The 18,757-nt window shown below is 38.9% G+C and overlaps 2 protein-coding genes across 2 annotated transcripts; one reads left to right on the top strand and one right to left on the bottom strand.

Moving 5' to 3' along the window:
- Positions 1-11,307: 11,307 nt before the first annotated feature.
- rpp25l (ribonuclease P/MRP 25 subunit-like) lies at positions 11,308-13,233 on the top strand. The gene is made up of 2 exons (XM_077575862.1): positions 11,308-11,446; positions 11,972-13,233. Exon 2 carries the CDS (start codon positions 11,972-11,974, stop codon positions 12,575-12,577), a length of 606 nt encoding a protein of 201 aa, XP_077431988.1. The 5' UTR covers positions 11,308-11,446; the 3' UTR covers positions 12,578-13,233.
- Positions 13,234-14,828: 1,595 nt separating this feature from the next.
- Positions 14,829-16,105, bottom strand: LOC144057502 (transcription factor HES-7.1-like). Its single transcript, XM_077575149.1, has 3 exons — positions 16,061-16,105; positions 15,883-15,969; positions 14,829-15,155 (listed from the first exon to the last, which is right to left on the bottom strand). The coding sequence occupies exons 1-3, from the start codon at positions 16,103-16,105 to the stop codon at positions 14,829-14,831; spliced, it is 459 nt and encodes a 152-aa protein (XP_077431275.1).
- Positions 16,106-18,757: the final 2,652 nt, after the last annotated feature.

Here is an 18,757-nt window from a genome sequence, read left to right on the forward strand (position 1 = left end):
GTCTGACTCCAAAATCAAAAATGATCAGATTATCGTCATGGCAGCATTGTTCAATTTTTAAGTCATTGAGCAAAGATGACCGGGGACGCTAATGGTGGGCGTGAAGCATGTGGAGCGCGTGAATGAGCACAATACACACACACACACACACAAACTGTGATGTTAGTACAGGTGATGTCCTTGTGCCTGCCAGATGTGCTTTTTAGTGTGCTCCTATGTACAATGTGTGTGTTTTTGAGAGAGAGAGAGAGAGACGATGTTCTATATGTGCTGGAATGCAATGCAGTGATGTCATACTCCATTAATGACACCCACCTGTCCTCTGTGCAGCGTTGCCATGGAAACAGACGGCCACCATGAGAATGAGGAGAAGACTCCGCCCCCTCGCCATGACGATTTCTTTCTCCTGCAATGAGAAGGCGGGAAGCAGCCATGTTGTCATCATTGATAATAAACATGCACAAAGGGGGAGGAGCCAGTCCATCATATGTCCTGCCGCTGACTGGCGACCAATCCGTTGTTTGTCTATGAGCGCTCTTTTCGTGACGAGCTTAAATTTAGTTTTGGGTGGAGTTGTCATTCTTTTGGTACTTTCGTAGATGGCCGCACCTAGAAATAGTTGCCGTTGTGGGAGTGAACATGACCGACTGCTCAATCGAAGCGCCGCCCCACATTCCCTGATTTATGATTATATATTTATGAATGAAATACGGTGATATCCTTCACACATATCAGCGAAGCGCCTGAATCAAATCCACCAATACCGCGTTACACCACCTGCACCGCAACTTAGATTTGGTTTCACCTGGTCTAAAGTCTAGGCTATTTTCTGTCGCCAGAACATCACATGAGGCGCAGCGTGGTCTGCCAAATTACCAAATATGGTCAACTAGACTTGCCCCGGCAAGAATATGATTGTCTTTGTGTCCTCCTGACATTGGCTGGTGACCAGTCCAGGCTGTACACTCTAAAAAAAGAATTGTTGAACCAATTCAAGATTACAAATTGAATTGTTGACCAACTTAAAAAAACACGATTGAGTTAAGTTAGTCCATACATTAAGTTTAATGGACTCATAATCACTTAAACTTAATATATTCACTTTGGACTAACTTAATTCAATTGCGTGTTACCACTTGAAGCGATTTTTTAAAGTTGGTTCAACAATTCTCTTTTTAGAGTGTACCCTGATTTTTGGCCAGAATCCGCTGGGATTGACTCGAGCTCACCCGTCACCTTAACTCATTCACTGCCATTGACGGCTATTGACGTCAAATCTTCATTTTAACTATTTCTATTAGTTAATTTTTTTTTACACTTTTCTTAACAAGAATATGAAAAAAAATAAAATAATAATAATAAAAAAATTGTACATTTGGAACAGATATAAAATTTAGGATTAATCGTGGGTTAACTATTGAAGTCATGCGATTAATAACAATTTAAAAAAAAGAATTAATTAAAAAAATAAAAGATTATTAACAATTAGGAGTGTCAGGCGATTTAATTTTTTAATCGTAATTAATTGCATGATTTCACGAGTTAACTCACGATTAATCACACATTTAATATCTGTTCTAAATGTACAAAAAAAATATAGGTTTTCATACTCTTGTTAACAAAAGTGGGGAAAAAAATGCAACTAATAGAAATAGTTCAAATGAATGAAATGAAAAATTGCTGATGATGATGAATTTTTGTGTTGGCAAGGAACCCAAAGTCTCTTCCTGTTGTATTTGAGTGTGAGCAGCTGTCCGCTATCAGAGCAAGAACAAGGAAGATTTTGGCCCATCTGCTTGTGTTTAAACTGACGGCTGCGTTTCCTGCAGACCCGCGCCGCCGACCACATCAAGCACCAAATGGCGGCGGAACACTTTGGAATGTCATGTGCATGACGGTTGTGAGAAGAAGACCAGGAAGAAAACGGAGTTCCAGGTCAACAGGACAAAAACGTCAACTTGATTATGTTATTTGAGAAAGACCACTGGCAGCACGGTGTCCTAGTGGTCAATGCGCGTTTGTCTTTATGTGTCCTGACATTAGCTGGCGACCAGTCCAAGATGTCCCCAAAAGTCAACGGAGATAGACTGCAACTCTTTGAAGGCAAAATGATGGATAGGAAGAACTTCTGTCAACATCTGGAGCCAAATATTAGCAAGAATTCCAAATAAACATTCTTGATGAGCTGTATTAATTGATGCCCTTTTATAGACGGATGGATGTTGTTAGCATGACAAATAAAGTGTGGTGAGCCTTTGAAAGGTTAATGGTGCTTGTTGTATTACAGTTGAGAGGTTACAGATGGCACTGAGATGTTCATAAATAAGCTTAACAGTGCTGGAATGTGTGTGCGTGTGTGTTTGTGTCTGCGTATGTGTGGCTGGCTAACACGTGTGTACCAGCCAGGTCCGTCAGTTTTGCAGGAATGTGAGGATGAGGGAAAAATTGTGCGTGAGAAAGTGTGTGTATACGCCATCATGATCTGTTTATGTGTGTTTGTGTGTGAGTGTATGAATCTGATGTGACGTGTGTGTGTGTGTGTGTGTGAGAGTCCGATGTGTACATTAAGGTGTGTATATAGGTTACAGCTCTGCGTATAATCACTTGCCAGGCCTGCCGGGCCTCCCCCAAGGAAAGGGGCCCGGCTAATGTGAAGGATGTGATGGTAATCACAGCGAGACAATTTGAGTGACATTGTTTACGTCCTGAGATTAGATCCCCTCTTTGGCTCAAGGACGCGCTATAACGCTCGAAGGCTGGAGAAGGGGGGGGGGGGGGGGGCTTGTTTAAGGGGGGTAGGCAACTGATTGGATGTCAGTGACATCATCTGAAAACGAAAGGCAGACTCAAAGGGTCAAAGGACACTGCAATAAAACAGCAGAATCACTTCTCCTCGTTATTGTTCCTGTAGTTCACAGTCCTGTGTTTCGTGATTCTATTTTTGGTCCTATTCCTGTTCATTTTCTTTTGTACTTGTTATTGTTGCTGCTTATGTTCTTAGTCCTGTACTTGTTGCTCTTGTTCCTATTCCTTTTGTTGTTGTTCTTGCTAGTCTATTCCAGTTCTTTTGTTCTTTTTCTTATTCCTGTTTTTGTTCTCGGTCCTGTTCCTGTTCTCTTTCTTTGGTTCTGGTTATTTTTCCCGTTGTAGCTCTATCTCTTGCTGTCATTCCTGTTCTTTTGTTCTTGTTCTCTCTCTTGCTCCTGTTCCTATTCTTGTTCATGCTTTTTTGTTTACATACTCCTTTTCCTGTTCTGGTTGTTTTTTGTTGTTCTTCTTCTCTTACTCTTGTTTTTCTTAATCCTTTTTCTTTTGTTCTTATAGCTCATGTTCTCGCTCTAGCGCTTGCTGTTGTTACTGTTCCTGTTCTTTTGCGCTTGTTCTTTCTCTTTACTTGCTGCAGGTCCGGTTGCAAGTCCTGTTCTCGTTGCTGTTCCTTGTCCTTTTTTTCCCGCTCCAGTTCCTACTTGCTCTTAAGTTTTTTGAATTCTTGTTCCTGTTGTTCTTCTGGTTCTTGATAATGCACCTCTTAATATGCTTGCCTTTGTTCTCTGTTGCGGTGGTACCGTATTACGTAAAGTGTTAGTGTTGGTTCTTAGAAAGCCATTAGGAGAATAAACAGTCATTCAAGTAGAGTCCATTTGGAGCAGTACTGGCGGCAGAACAGAGCCAGCTGGAGCCAGCTGGGTCTCGGGCCGCCGTCACTAACTTGAATCCAGAAACCTGCAAAATGTCAACTTGTTTTTTTAGTTTTTTTTTTAGTTTTTTTTTACGAGAAGTCTCACAGCTGCTCTTGTCTGCTCAAACCCTCCAGGACGCTGAGACACTGAACCGAACTCGAACCGGGCCCACGCCAGAGTACCATCTGGAGAACAGATGTGGCTTTGGCCACTTCCTCCAAATCCCATTTGACAGTGAGCGCCACATTTTCATCTCGTAACAGTAAAGGAAAAGTGATTTACTGACACGCACCAAAGTCCTGCTGCGCCTTGGCCCGGTTCTTATACATGTGGACTTTGGATGGATTATGAAGTCAACTCAACTTCACGAACATAGTGGCAAGGCAGACCCGACTCAGCATGGCCAGAAATACAGTAGTATCATAAATCTTCTTCTTGGCCCAATTAAAGTCCACTCGATCACCATGACTACATCATCATTATTATTATGACTATTGTTATTAATAATACAGTATTACTATGACTACTTGATTATTGTGAAGACTGTACATTGGCATTAGAAATCCAGTACAATAAAGTCACTGCAAAGTGAAAATAAATGAAAATTTGACACACCACCGACTTGTTAACAACCCTGCCAAATTTGAATAATAATAACAAAAAACAATTGCCAACTATAAAAAATGAGGTTTCAAAATTGTGAAAAAACACACTTTCTTCACTCTAAGATGCCACGCCCCACTTAACTGTCAACTGTCAATCAAATACCACTTTATGACCACGGTTGCAAACTTGCGTCGTCCAACATATTTTTTTTTATAGCTGCACATAACCACACTCTCTAAAAAGAGAATTGTTGAACCAATACCCCTAGGCGGTATTGTGACCCATTTTGGGCTTTTTGATGGTTCTGACCAAGCCATTTCAAAATAAAATACCGCCCACGGGTTTAATTAAGAACTTTTGTTGACCAACTTCATAAAATTGGTACACATGATTAAATTAAGTTAATCCAAAGTGATACATTAATTAAGTGAATGCCCATCTATTCATCCACTTTCTTATTCCTCACAAGGGCCGCAGGGGTGCTGGAGCCCATCCCAGCCGGATATGGGCCTCTGGTTCGCAGCAAAGTGAATGTATTAAGTTTAATTAAATATGAGTTAATTAATTAAATTAATCCAAAGTTAATATATTAAGTTTAATTAAATATGAGTTAATTAATTAAGTTAATCCAAAATTAATATATTATGTTTAATTAAATATGAGTTGATTAAACTTACTATATTCACTTTGGATTAACTTAATTCTTGTGTTACCACTTGATACAATTTTATTAAATTGGTCAACAATTCCCTGTTTAATCTTAAATTGGTTCAATTCTCTTTTTAGAGTGAACATATTTGACTGCCGTAAAGCCTCTCAGGACTTTTCCGCGTGGCGACAACAAGGCACTCTAAAGCGGCCACGCCAGCATAAAATCCATGTCCACACGCCGGCAATCACATTGGACTTAGAAAAAATATATAAGAAATACCTCACTCTTGCGCCTATGACGTGTAAGTACTGACAATCACGTCCAACAATTAAAATAAAGTGGCCATATTATTATTATTATTATTATTATTATTATTATTATTATTATTATTATTATTATTATTATTATTATTATTACAGTACTGTATTGTGAATAAAGGGTTAAGGTAGTGCTGAAAAATAATCATTTACACTAGGGGGTGTACTCACTTTTGTTGCAAGTGGTTTAGATATTAATGGCTGTGTATTTGTACAAATTTACACAGTTGCAACACGTTGTACACGGAATACTTTAGGAAGCATTTCTTCAGCATTGTCTCGTGAAAATATTGATTAAAATATTTTCACAAAATATGATATTTATACTCAGTTTTGTAAAATACGGTGTATCAGTGCTACACAAAAGAATCGCTGTCTAAGTACAGTTCAGTTGTATTTAACTTTTTAGTATTAAGAAATAAGGAATAATTAAGAAATCATTTATTTTAAACTTGTATTTAGGTATCATTTTTTATTTAACTTTTATGTGCATTACTTTTTAAAATAATCATTATGTAGTATGTGTAAGTTTGACCACCACTGCTACTATATGTAATAATATTAACCAATTCAATTTATAAATGATTGTGCTTTGTTTCTGTAAGACTTTTTTTTTGTCTTTATTTCCTGACTGGTGAGTTAGAGGGAGTGAAATGTAAATCACTGTGGACATGACTAATTTTTGCTGACGGGAATGTTGGTTGGTCGGTTATCGGGGACGCGTCCACACACGTTTCTTCCCGCTCGGCCTGCTTTGCCTTATTTGGTCAACGTCAACGCCAACAACGGCCACATTCCTGCTCGGGCCTTCAGGACCTTCTAGATAGAACATCTCCAGGAAATTCCTCTTCTTGGGTTTCTAGAGCGCAGGAAGCCAGACGGAATGTTGAGCTGAGACGGCGGCGTCCGAGATTTCGCTAACGACGCCCCAAAAAACAACATCAACACGCCCCGCCCACTGTGAATGGACGCCAACCTCACAAATATTTCTACTTTTTCGAAAAAAAATATTTATGTAACATTATCGTTCTGTTTTGAGAACATGCAGTGTCAACTGCGACATGAGAGCCAAGAGGAGGGCAACGAACTCATTTTTTTGCCGTGAGCCACATTGAAGTTCTGATTTTCCCGCAAGAGGGCCGTGTGTGTGAGAATCTTATAAATGTATAATCGCCTCATTGTATGTTTAATTGGCCTGCTATTTGGGTGTCATATGCATCGTAACAACAAACTGAGTTTGAAATCAGAAATCATGGAGAATAGCGATAGCAGTATTGTGTATTAAAAATGTAACAATAACTACATTGACAAAGAAGAAAATGATGCAAAGGAACTATGCTAAAGTGAGAGGAGGAGTTTCATTTAGTCAAGCCATCTCCTTGTCTTATACAAAAGTTGATCTTTGTCGCCATCATGTGGCAGCTATTGGGAGTTATAGAGCTTTTTGTGGGGGCTTCAATTACTCGTATATTTTCGCTTTTTGTGAGAGAGCATAAGAACACTGTAGTCATTATTTGGCTTCCCACTCCTTATGAAATCATAATAATAATAATAATATAAAAATAAATCATTTTTGAGAATCAACAACCATATTGGAGCCTAAAGAGTTGACTAAAATATGACAGCCAAATGAGTCAACTGCCAAGAGATAGCAGGGATAGGTAAAGTTTGCTGCTCAAGGGCCGCATTTCATTTTTAATACCAGCTCTTTCATTATGTAGAACAAAAGACGTTTAATTAATTAATTATTCATTTATTTAAATGTTTAAATAGCATAATTAAATAACAAATTATTTAATAATAAAACAAAAAATAATTTAAAAAAAAACGTTTTTAATGTACTGTGTTTATTATAATATTTTATTGTATTGCTTATAGTAAATAAACCATTTAATAAACATAAATATTTTTAGTGTATGTGTGCTATTGTTTAATTAATTAATATTTGTTATTGTATGTAATTACAATAAATTTAATAAATATTTAACACAAAATTTATATTGCTTTTTAATGTACAATATTATCTAAAATATTAATTTATCCATATTGATGAGAAGGTTTAACATTTCCGTATTCATGTGTCATGAATTGGTGGAATTCATGAAAATAACTTTTCTGTTAATAATAATAATAATAATAATAATAATAATAATAATAATAATAATAATAATAATAATACGTTTTATTGATAGGCGCCTTTCTGGACACTTAAGGTCACCTTACAACAACAGTTAAAAACATAAAAATACAATGCTAAGAACAACATATAAGATAAAACAGAATTTAAAAAAAAAAAAAAGGACGATGCAGTTATGGACAGAGTGAGTAGACTTGTCTAAACAGATGAGTTTTGAAAATGGATTTGAAACGTGTTAGTGAGTCTATGTTACGGAGGTCAGCTGTTGTTGGGTATGACAGATTAAATGGAAAAGAGAGCTATCGCGTCATCAAGTAGAAAGTCTTGTGTATGTGTGTGTGTGTGTGTGTGTGTGTGCGCTCGCGTTTGCGTGTGTGGTCTATTTGCATTGGACACAAAACATTTGGTGTGTGTGTGTGTGTGTTTTTGTGTTTGAAGAGTTTCGTCTGGTCACCATTAAAAAAAACAACAACACTTTAAGTGATGTTGTGTTGCCGTGTGGGTGCGTCTTGTTCTTCTTCTACTTCCCTTGCCAGCCGAAGAAGTTCGCTGAGCATTTAAATTTAATAAAAACAACTATTATTATTATTATTATTAATAATAATAATATTTCTATGAATTAATTAATTAATTGAGGATTTTCCTTATTCTTATAGTAAGTGATGTCGCCCCCTGTTGTACGGGAGGCACTTCCATACAAATGTTTGTTTACCATAGTTTGGGGATTTAATTATTATTCCAGCTTTGGTTATTTCTGTTTCATTTTCGTGAACTAAAATAACCTTGACACACACTGCCCAGGGATTTTTACCAAACTTAATCCGCATGTAAATTTCCAACACTCTTAAGGGGCGGGGCCCACTTCCTGGACCGATCTTAATCTAAGCTTTCGATTGGTCGACAGAAACTTTCCCACCTTTTTTGTCTTTCTTCATCGCGTCGCATGACCTCTGAACGCCACGGCCCGCCGCAAATGACCACACCCTCATGAACAAACGGCACTTATACATCATCATGTATTCTAAGCATACACTGTACTAATTATGGGCTTAGCTGATCTTTTTATTTTTTCAGAAAATGCAAACTCCCCCGTCTGTCTCCATTGAAAGAGCGAGAGGAAATAAAGTCAAAAAAGCTGATTTGAATGATTGTCAATGCTTCGTCATAATGCGTCATGGCCACCAGTGTGGAGAGGTAACAGAAAAACATCTCATTATTTTTGGAATAACTCATACAGAACACATAATTAACTCCTGCTGCCTACAGTGCTGTGAAACAAAACGCTTTTGTTTGCCACATAGAAATAATTTTGTACCTTTTTTCCACTTGACGTGAGGGAAAGTTGATCAACTCCCCACTGACTGCAATGTTATGGTTTTTGTTGTTCATTTTATCAGCCAGAATCAAAAATTCACACTTTTTTAATTAATCCACTCTTGATTAGTGGTTGGCGCCGCACCACACTCTACAGTGGCATGCAAAACCGGGGCCAAAGAGGGCCCCTCACATTCCGAAAATAAATCTAAATATGCAGGGGTCCACCTTACAATATTAATAAATTGTATGGCTATTACAATTATGAACTCATTCACTGCCATTGACGGCTATAGACGTCAAAAATTCATTTGAACTATTTCTATTTAACATTTTTTCCACTCTTGTTAACAAGAGTATGAAAACCTAGAAAAAAAAATTACTGTACATTTAGAACAGATATAAGAATTTGTGATTAATCTTGAGTTAACTATTGAAGTCATGCAGTTAATCACAATCAAAAATTTAAATCGCCTGACACGATTTAAAAAAAGAAAGGAAAAGATTATTACATTTTTTATCGTAATTAATCGCATGACTAGTTAACTCATGATTAATCACTAATTTTGTTCTAAATGTACAATTAAAAAAAATCTAGGTTTTCATACTCTTGTTAACAAAAGTGGAAAAAAAAGTAAAATTAATAGAAATAGTTCAAATGAATTATTGACGTCTATAACCGTCAATGGCAGTGAATGAGTTCAATTATTAAGAAAAAAAGAAATATATTTAATCAACAGATAGGGTGGGATCAAGCTATACAGCAATGCAACAATTATCCGTGGCCTCTTGATTATGTAAACGTTCAGCGGGCCAGATTAATGTAGCCCCCCAGGCCGCACATCCTGACGTAATGTATATAAAAGTGAAACATGAGCACATGGTGTATATAAACTTGGACATGTACAAGTGAAAACATATGAGCTGCAAAAACAGGAATTTACTGCAGCCGCTGCTGCCTCAAACTATGGAAGCCCATTTGGCATAAATGTTGGCAATAGATCAGTTGAATGTTTAAGAGCTCATTGTTTCAGTTTTGAGAGTTTGGTTCATTTCTGATGCTGTTGCGTCATGTCGGTAGATTGTTTCAAGTCTTCTACAAAATACAAAGTGCAATTAAAAATGAATTGTTACAAAGAATTAGGTTGAGCAAGCGTCAATTAAATGTTTATGTTCATAGTCACAAAAAAAAAAGAATGCAGCAAATGAAGATGCCAAACATGGTGATAAAAAAAGTCCAGCTTGCAAACACTTACAGACGTGTGGGGGTCTGTGGGGCGGAGCACAGTGCCAGAACCCCCTCACACGTGCGTCTGGTTCCACTCTTTTTTTTTTTTCTGGTTGCACTTAATTTGCTTTTGCCATCAAAAAGAATCTTCATTTTCATATTTATACATAAACCACATTTTCAAGTGGTTGTGATGAAAGAATGTTCCTGCTCATATTTCCTTACAAACATTCCATCCATCAATGTGTGCGCTCACACGGATGTTATTCAATTAAAAAAATTAAAAAATCTTGAATGTTTATAAGTAAACTTAATCGATTTGTTTGATCACAATCATGAAATGAATCAACATGGCAAAAGAAACACTGAACATGCACACATGTGAAGCACCTGACATCCATTTTTTCATTACATTCAGTTCAACTATGACCTTCATCCTCATCATTATGGTCATCATCATCATCATCATTTTCAACTCCAACACACGCGCACACACACACACACACGCGACATTGAAGTCCTGCACACACAAAAGAGAAAAAGAGCGACACTTACAAGTCACAGCTCGGACGTCCACTGCACGCCAAATGCTGCGTTGCCACGGCCTTGTAGGGAGGTGCAGCCTGGGTCCTGTTGGACACGCCCCTCAAAGACCACCTCCTCCTTCACATACACCAGAGTGTGTTAACGCACACATTAACTGCTGAAAAAGGAAGAAAAAAAGTATTTTCACAAGGCAGCTTCCGATTGAGGATTATTTGAACAAAGACTTACAATCAAGCTCATCAAATTCATTTCAATTCACCCCAAATGGCTGATTCAGCTGAAAATGGCTTCCTGTTCAATTTCAGGCATGAGTCCTTAAGACCTTTTTGTGCGTCCTGTAATGATAGATATGTCCACCCAATTTCATGTTCATAGGTGATACTATATAGTAGGCGAATTTATTTTGAAAACTTGCTATGGGACAACACTGCCAAAAGTGGCTGCTTCAAATCAAAATGGCCGACTTCCTATGAGGCTTTTTTTGTGCACCCTGTTATGATCGACGTGTTTTCAATTTCATGTCCATCTGTGAAACTAGTGTCCGCGGTTGAATTTTTCTAACATTTCATCGGGTAGTATTAAGGTTGTCCAAACTAAAATGGCCACCTTCCTGTTTAGAAACAGAGCCTCTTATGTCTCTCTCTGATGGCGACTAATGGTCTAAATAGTGACCAGATGGAAAGAAATTGCTCTGGAAGAGGAAAAAGTCGAAAGTTGACTCATTCGTCTTATCTACATAAATATTAATCGCAGAATCAACATGTACCAGTCACTACTTGCGCCCTTTTATCACCATCATCATTCATTCATTCATTCTCTCGCATGCACGGAGCCACGCCCCCTCCAAACGCTCTGGCGAAGAGAAGCCGTTTGCGACACTCGTCTGTGCTTTACGGCAGCGTGAGAAGCACACCAAACATGTGAAGGAAGAGATCGAAAAGAAAGAAAACGAAAATAGGATTCATAGTAAGTCAACGTTTACCATCCAGCGCGTGCACGCAAAGTGGAAATTGTTTTCTAGAGGAAGTGTGATGTTGCTTTCACACCCAAATGAATTAGAAAGGGACGCCTTGTGCTAACATTAGCCTAGCCACGCACTTTGGTTAGTTTGCAAATAATAAAATTGCAAAAAAACAAAAAAGTAAATAATCAGTTACATAGCTAATTGGCTAAATAAAAATAATTCGAGTTGGTATGTCAAAGTTTGCTACGATATAGCCGCATAAAGTAGTGGGCACTTCACGTTACCTGCTAGCAACGATGTCCTTTGCAAACATGTCACACTTTTATCACCTTCTCCGTTAAATGTGACATTTTCTTCACGACGCGACTAAATCCAAACCATTTCTAGCACCAGCGACTCGCTGGCTTCCATTCGGCGTGCAGACTTTTGAATAAACAAGCGATGCAAGTTCAAACATGATGAAAAGTGCTTCTTTTAGGTGAGGAAGTTGGTCACGTGATAATATTATGCATTATGTGTGTTTGCAGATGGAGAACTATAGTAAGGTTCGCAGCATGGAGCAGCCGTCCGTGTGTCCGTTCAGCCTCGTCCCCGACACGCCGGAAGTGCGCGTCAAAGACGGCAGCAAGATCCGCAACCTGCTACGCTACGCCCTGAGCCGCATGGAGGCAAAGCCCCAGGCGGACAAAGACGGAGAAGGAGATGGCGAGGTCGACGAGGGTCCGGCCGGCCCACCCAGCCGCCCCCTCTGTCGCCAGCTTGTGTTCACGGCGAGCGGCAAGGGCGTGTCGAAAGCCATCACGTGCGCCGAGGTGGTTAAGCGACGGGTCCGAGGCCTGCATCAGCTGACCTCGCTGGCCAGCGCCACACTGACGGACGTGTGGGAGCCCCTGGAAGCGGCCGTCGGCCTGGACACTCTCACCGTCAGCAGGAAGCTGCCCGTCATCTGGATCCTCCTCTCCAAGGACACTCTGGACTGCAGCCTGCCTGGGTATCAGGCACCCGGGCGCTGTGACAACCTGTGGACTCGTAATGAAAAGGAGGAGGTGGGGGCATACAAAAGGAAGAGGGGCGGAGGCGGGGGCGGCAGAGGAAGGGGCCGAGGACGTTTTCGGGATTTGAAAGCACTCTGATGATAAAAAAAAGTAACAACGGGTTGACGGTACTCGGAATAGGATTACAAAGTGGTGGAAATTTTCCATAGGAAGTCAAGATGAGGAATTTGTTGCCTTGACTTACAAGTGCGCCAACTTAAGAGTTTTTCAAGTTATGAAACTTTGGCTCATTTTTTTTTTTTTTGCTTTTACTCTAGTGAGCTTCACTCACTCCAACCCTAGATGGCAGCACTGAGCTTCCCAAAATCCTGCCACCATCAACTGAGAGCCTTTTGTCTTTATAAGACAAAATTTTGGTGCAACTCGTTTGTGTCAACAAGAATAAAAATAGAATACTAAGACACCATTATTCATTTTCAGTTTTTTTTTTTTTTTTTGTACAGGTGTTTTTGCCATACAGTATTTGTTTACATTGTATTTTATGTTATTACTAGGGCTGCACGGTATGGGCTAAAACCACTGTCTATATTTTAAGGCTTTATCACGATACATTCAGTTTTCTCAAATGTTCAATTTAACCCTTTCATGCATAAAATTGTAGTATAATTATTCAAGAAGACTACTAGTAGTTTATTTATTTATTTTTTAAATACATGGATGCAAAAAGGGGAAACTCCACAGTTTAGCGGACCTTTTTCCATTCTTTCAAAATGATATAAAATTTATATCGATTACATTATCTCTGCGTGATCATTTTACAAATATTTGTTTAATCTTTTTTTTCCTTTCCCACGACACCACCAGGGCCAAGTCTTGGCGGATGTGCTTCATCACCACAGCTGTGATCTTCAATTTTGGACTTTTTTTTGTCCGTGGGACTGAAATTGGCCAATGACTGCTTATGTCATGTCCGTGAATTATTTGTTAGTGTGCCACACAGATGTATTTCTAAAATAAATAAATTGGAACAGCATGAATCGAAGCCTGGAGGACAATTCAAATTGAACCATAAAATGTGTTGGCCACAGTGAGTTGTCTGAAATGCACTGAAACAAAAGTTGGGCATGGTTCACCTTTTAATGGTTACAGTACATTATAGGTTAATACTAAAATTTCCCCATAAATGCCAAAATCCAACTTTTTGTTTGCGGTGCATACTCATCACTGTGACCCCACAACCACTTACAGAATTAACTTCCAGGAAAAAAATGCAACAAAATTAATACAAAATAAAAATGGATGCCAAATGACGCTTCAAGTTACTTTAGTGTCATGTGAGATGAAGCATTAAGCGCTCCAATCATTTGGTTGTAAGGAGGGTTCCATTTCTTGAAGCACCACTACTGGTACGCGAGCTCCCTCTAGTGGTAAGTGAAATTATTAATGAATTAAATGCGCACTGTACTGTAACTGGAATGTTACAGTGGCATCAACTTAATAATACAATACTGTACCGTACATTTGTTGAGCACAGTTTAGTGTATATTTAACTTTTTTAGTACAATACATTTGCATTTAATCAGTTAAAAAATAATTACTCTGTTTCAAACGTTTATTAAGGTACAATTCACAGTAATTGATAAATATTAATAATTCATAATTAGTCATATGAAGGTACCATGTAAGGAAAAATGGTAAAGAAGCCTGTGCAATTAAGTCAGGGATCAAATAATTGTAAACTTGTCAATTTCACATTGACTGGTAGAAGCCAGCCATGCATGCACGACGTCTTTACGAGCTGTTAAATTTTATTTAAAAGTGTGAGTGGCAGGGGGTGTTTCCCATATTCACACATACACGCGTGCCCGTGTTTTGAAGTGCAAACAAGGACGACACGAAAGTGTAAAGAGAACAAACCTTTTCACATTACAGTCTTTCGCACACTTCTTTCGATTGCTGCTGCCGCCATTTTGTAACCACTACATCTTTATATTATTTAATTACATATTTTCTTTTTTTTACTTTATTACCCACATTTGGAAACGTGGGATGAGTGATAGTGGGCTGGCTACACGAAAATGTAGGCTATTTTTAGCCATCTTTTTGTAGGCTAGTAGTTAATAAATGTTGTTTCATTTATACATATATTTTTTTTATTTCATTGCCAGCATTTAAAATTGTTTTATTAAACAATGAAATGAGAACATGAGAACCGATGTGAATATTTTCCCATTCGGTTTATTTACACACATGACATTTAAATAAATTAAGGGTGCAAACATGCGTTGTATAAACATTGTCGCAATGGATCCTGGTCCTTTATAAAATGGCAGTATATACACCTAAGTTGTACATTCTATTGCAGTGACATTGTCCCCTCTGTTGGCAATCAGGACCAGGGTCTCCATACTGTCCCTGCCGTGCTGGTTCTCTTTTGGTTCGTCGTGTTGCCAAGAACGCTCCCTGAGGGACCCCCGAGAGCCAGAGGGGAGCCAGAGGGCCACAAAGAAGATGAAGAAGGGGATGAGGAATCAGCGATGGTCACACCTTCGCCCTCTGATCGCAAGAAGTGGGCAGCCCTCTGCAGGCAGGAGGAGAAGCCATGTTGGTAAGAGTGCAACATCTCCTTCTTGTTGTCTTTGTTGGTGTGTTGCTGTAAGAAGAAGACTGTATGCTCCAGGATTTCTGCTTTCTCCAACCTGCGTCCACCAACTAACTGTCAAACACACCAGGCAGCAACACACGCGGTTTTTAGATGCGCACACACACGCACGCATTGAAGCACACTTTAAACTTCACTTTTTATAGGGTAAATGGAAGTTACTTTTCATTTTGACGGGCCAGCTTTTACTATCCAGGTATGGCCTACCTACCACTGTAATGACCAACATTTATAAAATATTACATTCAAATGTATTTTTTTAAATTATTTAAATAATACTGAAATGTATTCAGGAAGTGTACTGTACTGGATTAAAAAAAAACACTACAACTAAAACAGTTGAATCTAGTGTAACGTTACGCGGTTACAAAAAAATAAAAATAAAATTCTGCATGCCACTAGAGGGAGCCCGTGTACCACAATTGCGAATCACTGTGCCACAGCAAAAGAAGAAAACAATCACTTAAAGTCCTTTGAAGAAATATGGCCAACCTAAGGCCATATAAAAAGAGATAGCAATATGTAAAAAAAAAAGTCCCCCAAAATCTAATTTAAAATATGCAACTTGACGGGGAAAAATAAAGAATGCAGATCTGTACCAACAATTAAACAATTAAAGTTACTCAGAATGGCTGTTTTTAAAAAAAAAAAAAAAAAAAAAGAAAGCCCCAAACATTTAATCCTAATGCTAATCATCATCACATTTGTTGTCTTTAATTTTCAAGTAAGCTACATATTAACTTCAGTTAGTACAAAAATAGCATAATAGCATTATATTTACTTGTGGTGTAAGCAAAAGAGTTTTGAGGTTCTCCAAGCTTCGGTTTATTCTTTCTCGCCGTCGTCTTTCCACCAGAGGTTTTAAGCTCTGTGGAATACAAACAGTAACAACATGTTCATGATTAAGATTAATATGATTCCATATCTCAGTGCTCCAATGATAATGATCATCCACATACCTTCCTGTCTGCGTTTTCATGCTGGCAATGCTGAGCTTTCTTCATGACTGCAGTGAAAGTTGAACGTGGCCCCTCAGGCCTCACTAAACCTATAAAAACTCACCACAAGCTCCACCCACTCACCCTCACACTCATCTTTGAAATGATCGAATTGTGTGTCATATTCATCTAACAATAGCTAGTACCGTCATTTTTTTTCATTGGTCACGTTGCATGTTTGTTTGAGTTCTTGTAACGTTATACACAATTTATTTCCCATCATGTTTTTATTTTTTTTATTTTGTAAAATATTTTGTTTGAATAAACATCCTTATCCGAATGATTAATTAGCCTTCAAGTTTGCACTGTCATCCATCTTTTAATAGTCGTCTTAATCACTCATGCATTGTTTAGCACTTTTTTGTTGTTGTATGCAACAGGACACTACGCTAATCCACGGGCACGTGGACGCATTCCCAGCCCCCTCCCTGCACAGCCCCTCCACCCCCTCACACGACACGCGCCCCCTGAGAGGTGTGAGCAGCTCGTGTTATATTACCATATGTGAGGAGGGAAAAGAGGAGGCTGGGGGAAGGAGGGGTGGGGGGTGTTGGTGTCAAGCATCCGGCTAAAACAGCGTCCCAAACACCTCCAAGAGGAAGAGCGCCACAACTGAAGCTGTGCGTAAAAGTTAGTAAAGATCACACAATTCAACCATAAACGACATTGCAATGACTCTCGGCTGCATTGTGTATTTTATTTCAAGTGTGTACTAAATAAGCAAGAAAGTTGTCTTTCGCATGGATTCGTTAATTTTCTTCGAATGAATTATCACAACCAAAAGATGTGCGTAAATAAAACGTGCAAAATCATATTTCACGCGCACCGAACTGCATCAATAACGAACACCTGAGTTGTGTATTTCATCTAAAGTCTAGACTTGCAAAGTTACAAGTCTTCAGCAAATTCTGTAAGTGAAGCGACAAGACGGGCGGCATGCGCATGCGCGGAGTCGTGAATAAACACAATCAACCAAAAGTGTAAAGACACACGGAAATTTCTCCCACGCGTTTGTGCTCTTAACAACCCAATGATAATCCAGTCATTTTAATCACGTGACATAACAGAATGATCTAATCATTTAAAGTCGAATATTTGTATTCTACATTTGCGTCTGTGGATGCATTTGATTGGCAACTGCCCTCGCGCGCGAACGAGCCTGCGTGGCGCGCACAAGGTAATGACGCGTGCGTGTCAACGCAAGTGTGAATGAATGAACGTGTGAGTGAATGAAGCCATTCCACTTTTGTCTTATTCGTTCACACCTCAGTCTGCACACGACGAGAAGCGACTGCTTTCCGTTATCCCACCGTCACACCACACAACATTTGGCTCCACACGTCGGCCTCGTTTGCAAATTCGATTCCTTTTCGCCTCTCTTTAATATGCTAATAAACTTAAGCTCACCCGTCATTTGACCTATACAGTACTTCCAAAATAAATTTTCGGCAATGCCATTTTGGGCTATTTAAGGACATGAAGCCTATCTATTTAAAATGGCATGGCATTATATAAATATTTATTTACACATAATTCGTGGTTTATTTCATTTTGGCGCAAACGACATTTTCTTATATGACAACTTGTAGGCTAACCAACACTTCATTTAAATATAGGTAACACTTCATTTATGGCTTCCTGCACTAAAGGAATGAGAAGGGCCGCCAAGTGGCGTTCCCACGAGTCACACGACACACTTTCATTGTCCACTTCTTTCCACCGAGGTGTAGACAACGCGATATAACAGGCACTCGACATATGCGCCACCATTTGCATCTGTGTGTGAGTGTCTGGGAAGGGACCATACCCCCCCCCCCCCCCCCAATCCCACCACCACGGGTAGGCTATGTTTGTCTGTCTTGAAGCTTATTAGTGTACTTTGCTCATTAGCCAACACAGTGTGGTAAATTAAATTCAGTGGTGCCTTCCTTGAGACCTTGAGACACGAGTGATCTGACTTAGATTTTATATTTTTTATATTTTTTTTAGATTACCAGGTGGCAGTGAACTCATCTGATTTCATAACAAGCAGCAGTTAATAATTAAAATGACTTTTTATCAGCATTTGTTGCCTGCCAAATTTAAAGAGCACCTGTTATGTCTTATTTTTTTTCCACATTTAATGGGATGAAGACGACTTCAAAAAAATGTATCCACTGCACACGCTCATCCTCCTCTTGGCCCCAATAGTGTGACGTGAACAAATATTCTGAATGTCATATCCGCAAACATTTATTAAATGCCTTACTTTAATGTATAGTTATGTTTATTGCTCAAACACAACCTGTGCTACTTTTACCATCAGATGCCAGCTGAAGGATCATCTGTGGTCAAAATAAATAGTGTGATTAATCTGCGTTAATATATGATTAATGCGATATTTGTTTGTGATTATTTATTTATTTATTAATTAAGATACTTTTGACTCAAATGTCACTTTCAGTATACTCTTTACAAGAATGATCACTCAACCTCAAAGGGACCATTTGGAGGAGGTGCAAGGACCCCTTGTGTCCCTTCAGTTGGGATAGTGGGGAGCGTGCAAGGGGGGGCTAGTTGGTGCTAAAGAGGACGAATTAACAGCCTTCTCACTGAGCGGCAAAGGATTGCAAAGGCAGGCAGCGAATGTTTTTCATCCGGGTTCGTTCGACGTTGCAA

The sequence above is a fragment of the Vanacampus margaritifer genome, chromosome 9 (assembly GCF_051991255.1).
Source record: "Vanacampus margaritifer isolate UIUO_Vmar chromosome 9, RoL_Vmar_1.0, whole genome shotgun sequence".
NCBI classification, from domain to species: domain Eukaryota; kingdom Metazoa; phylum Chordata; class Actinopteri; order Syngnathiformes; family Syngnathidae; genus Vanacampus; species Vanacampus margaritifer.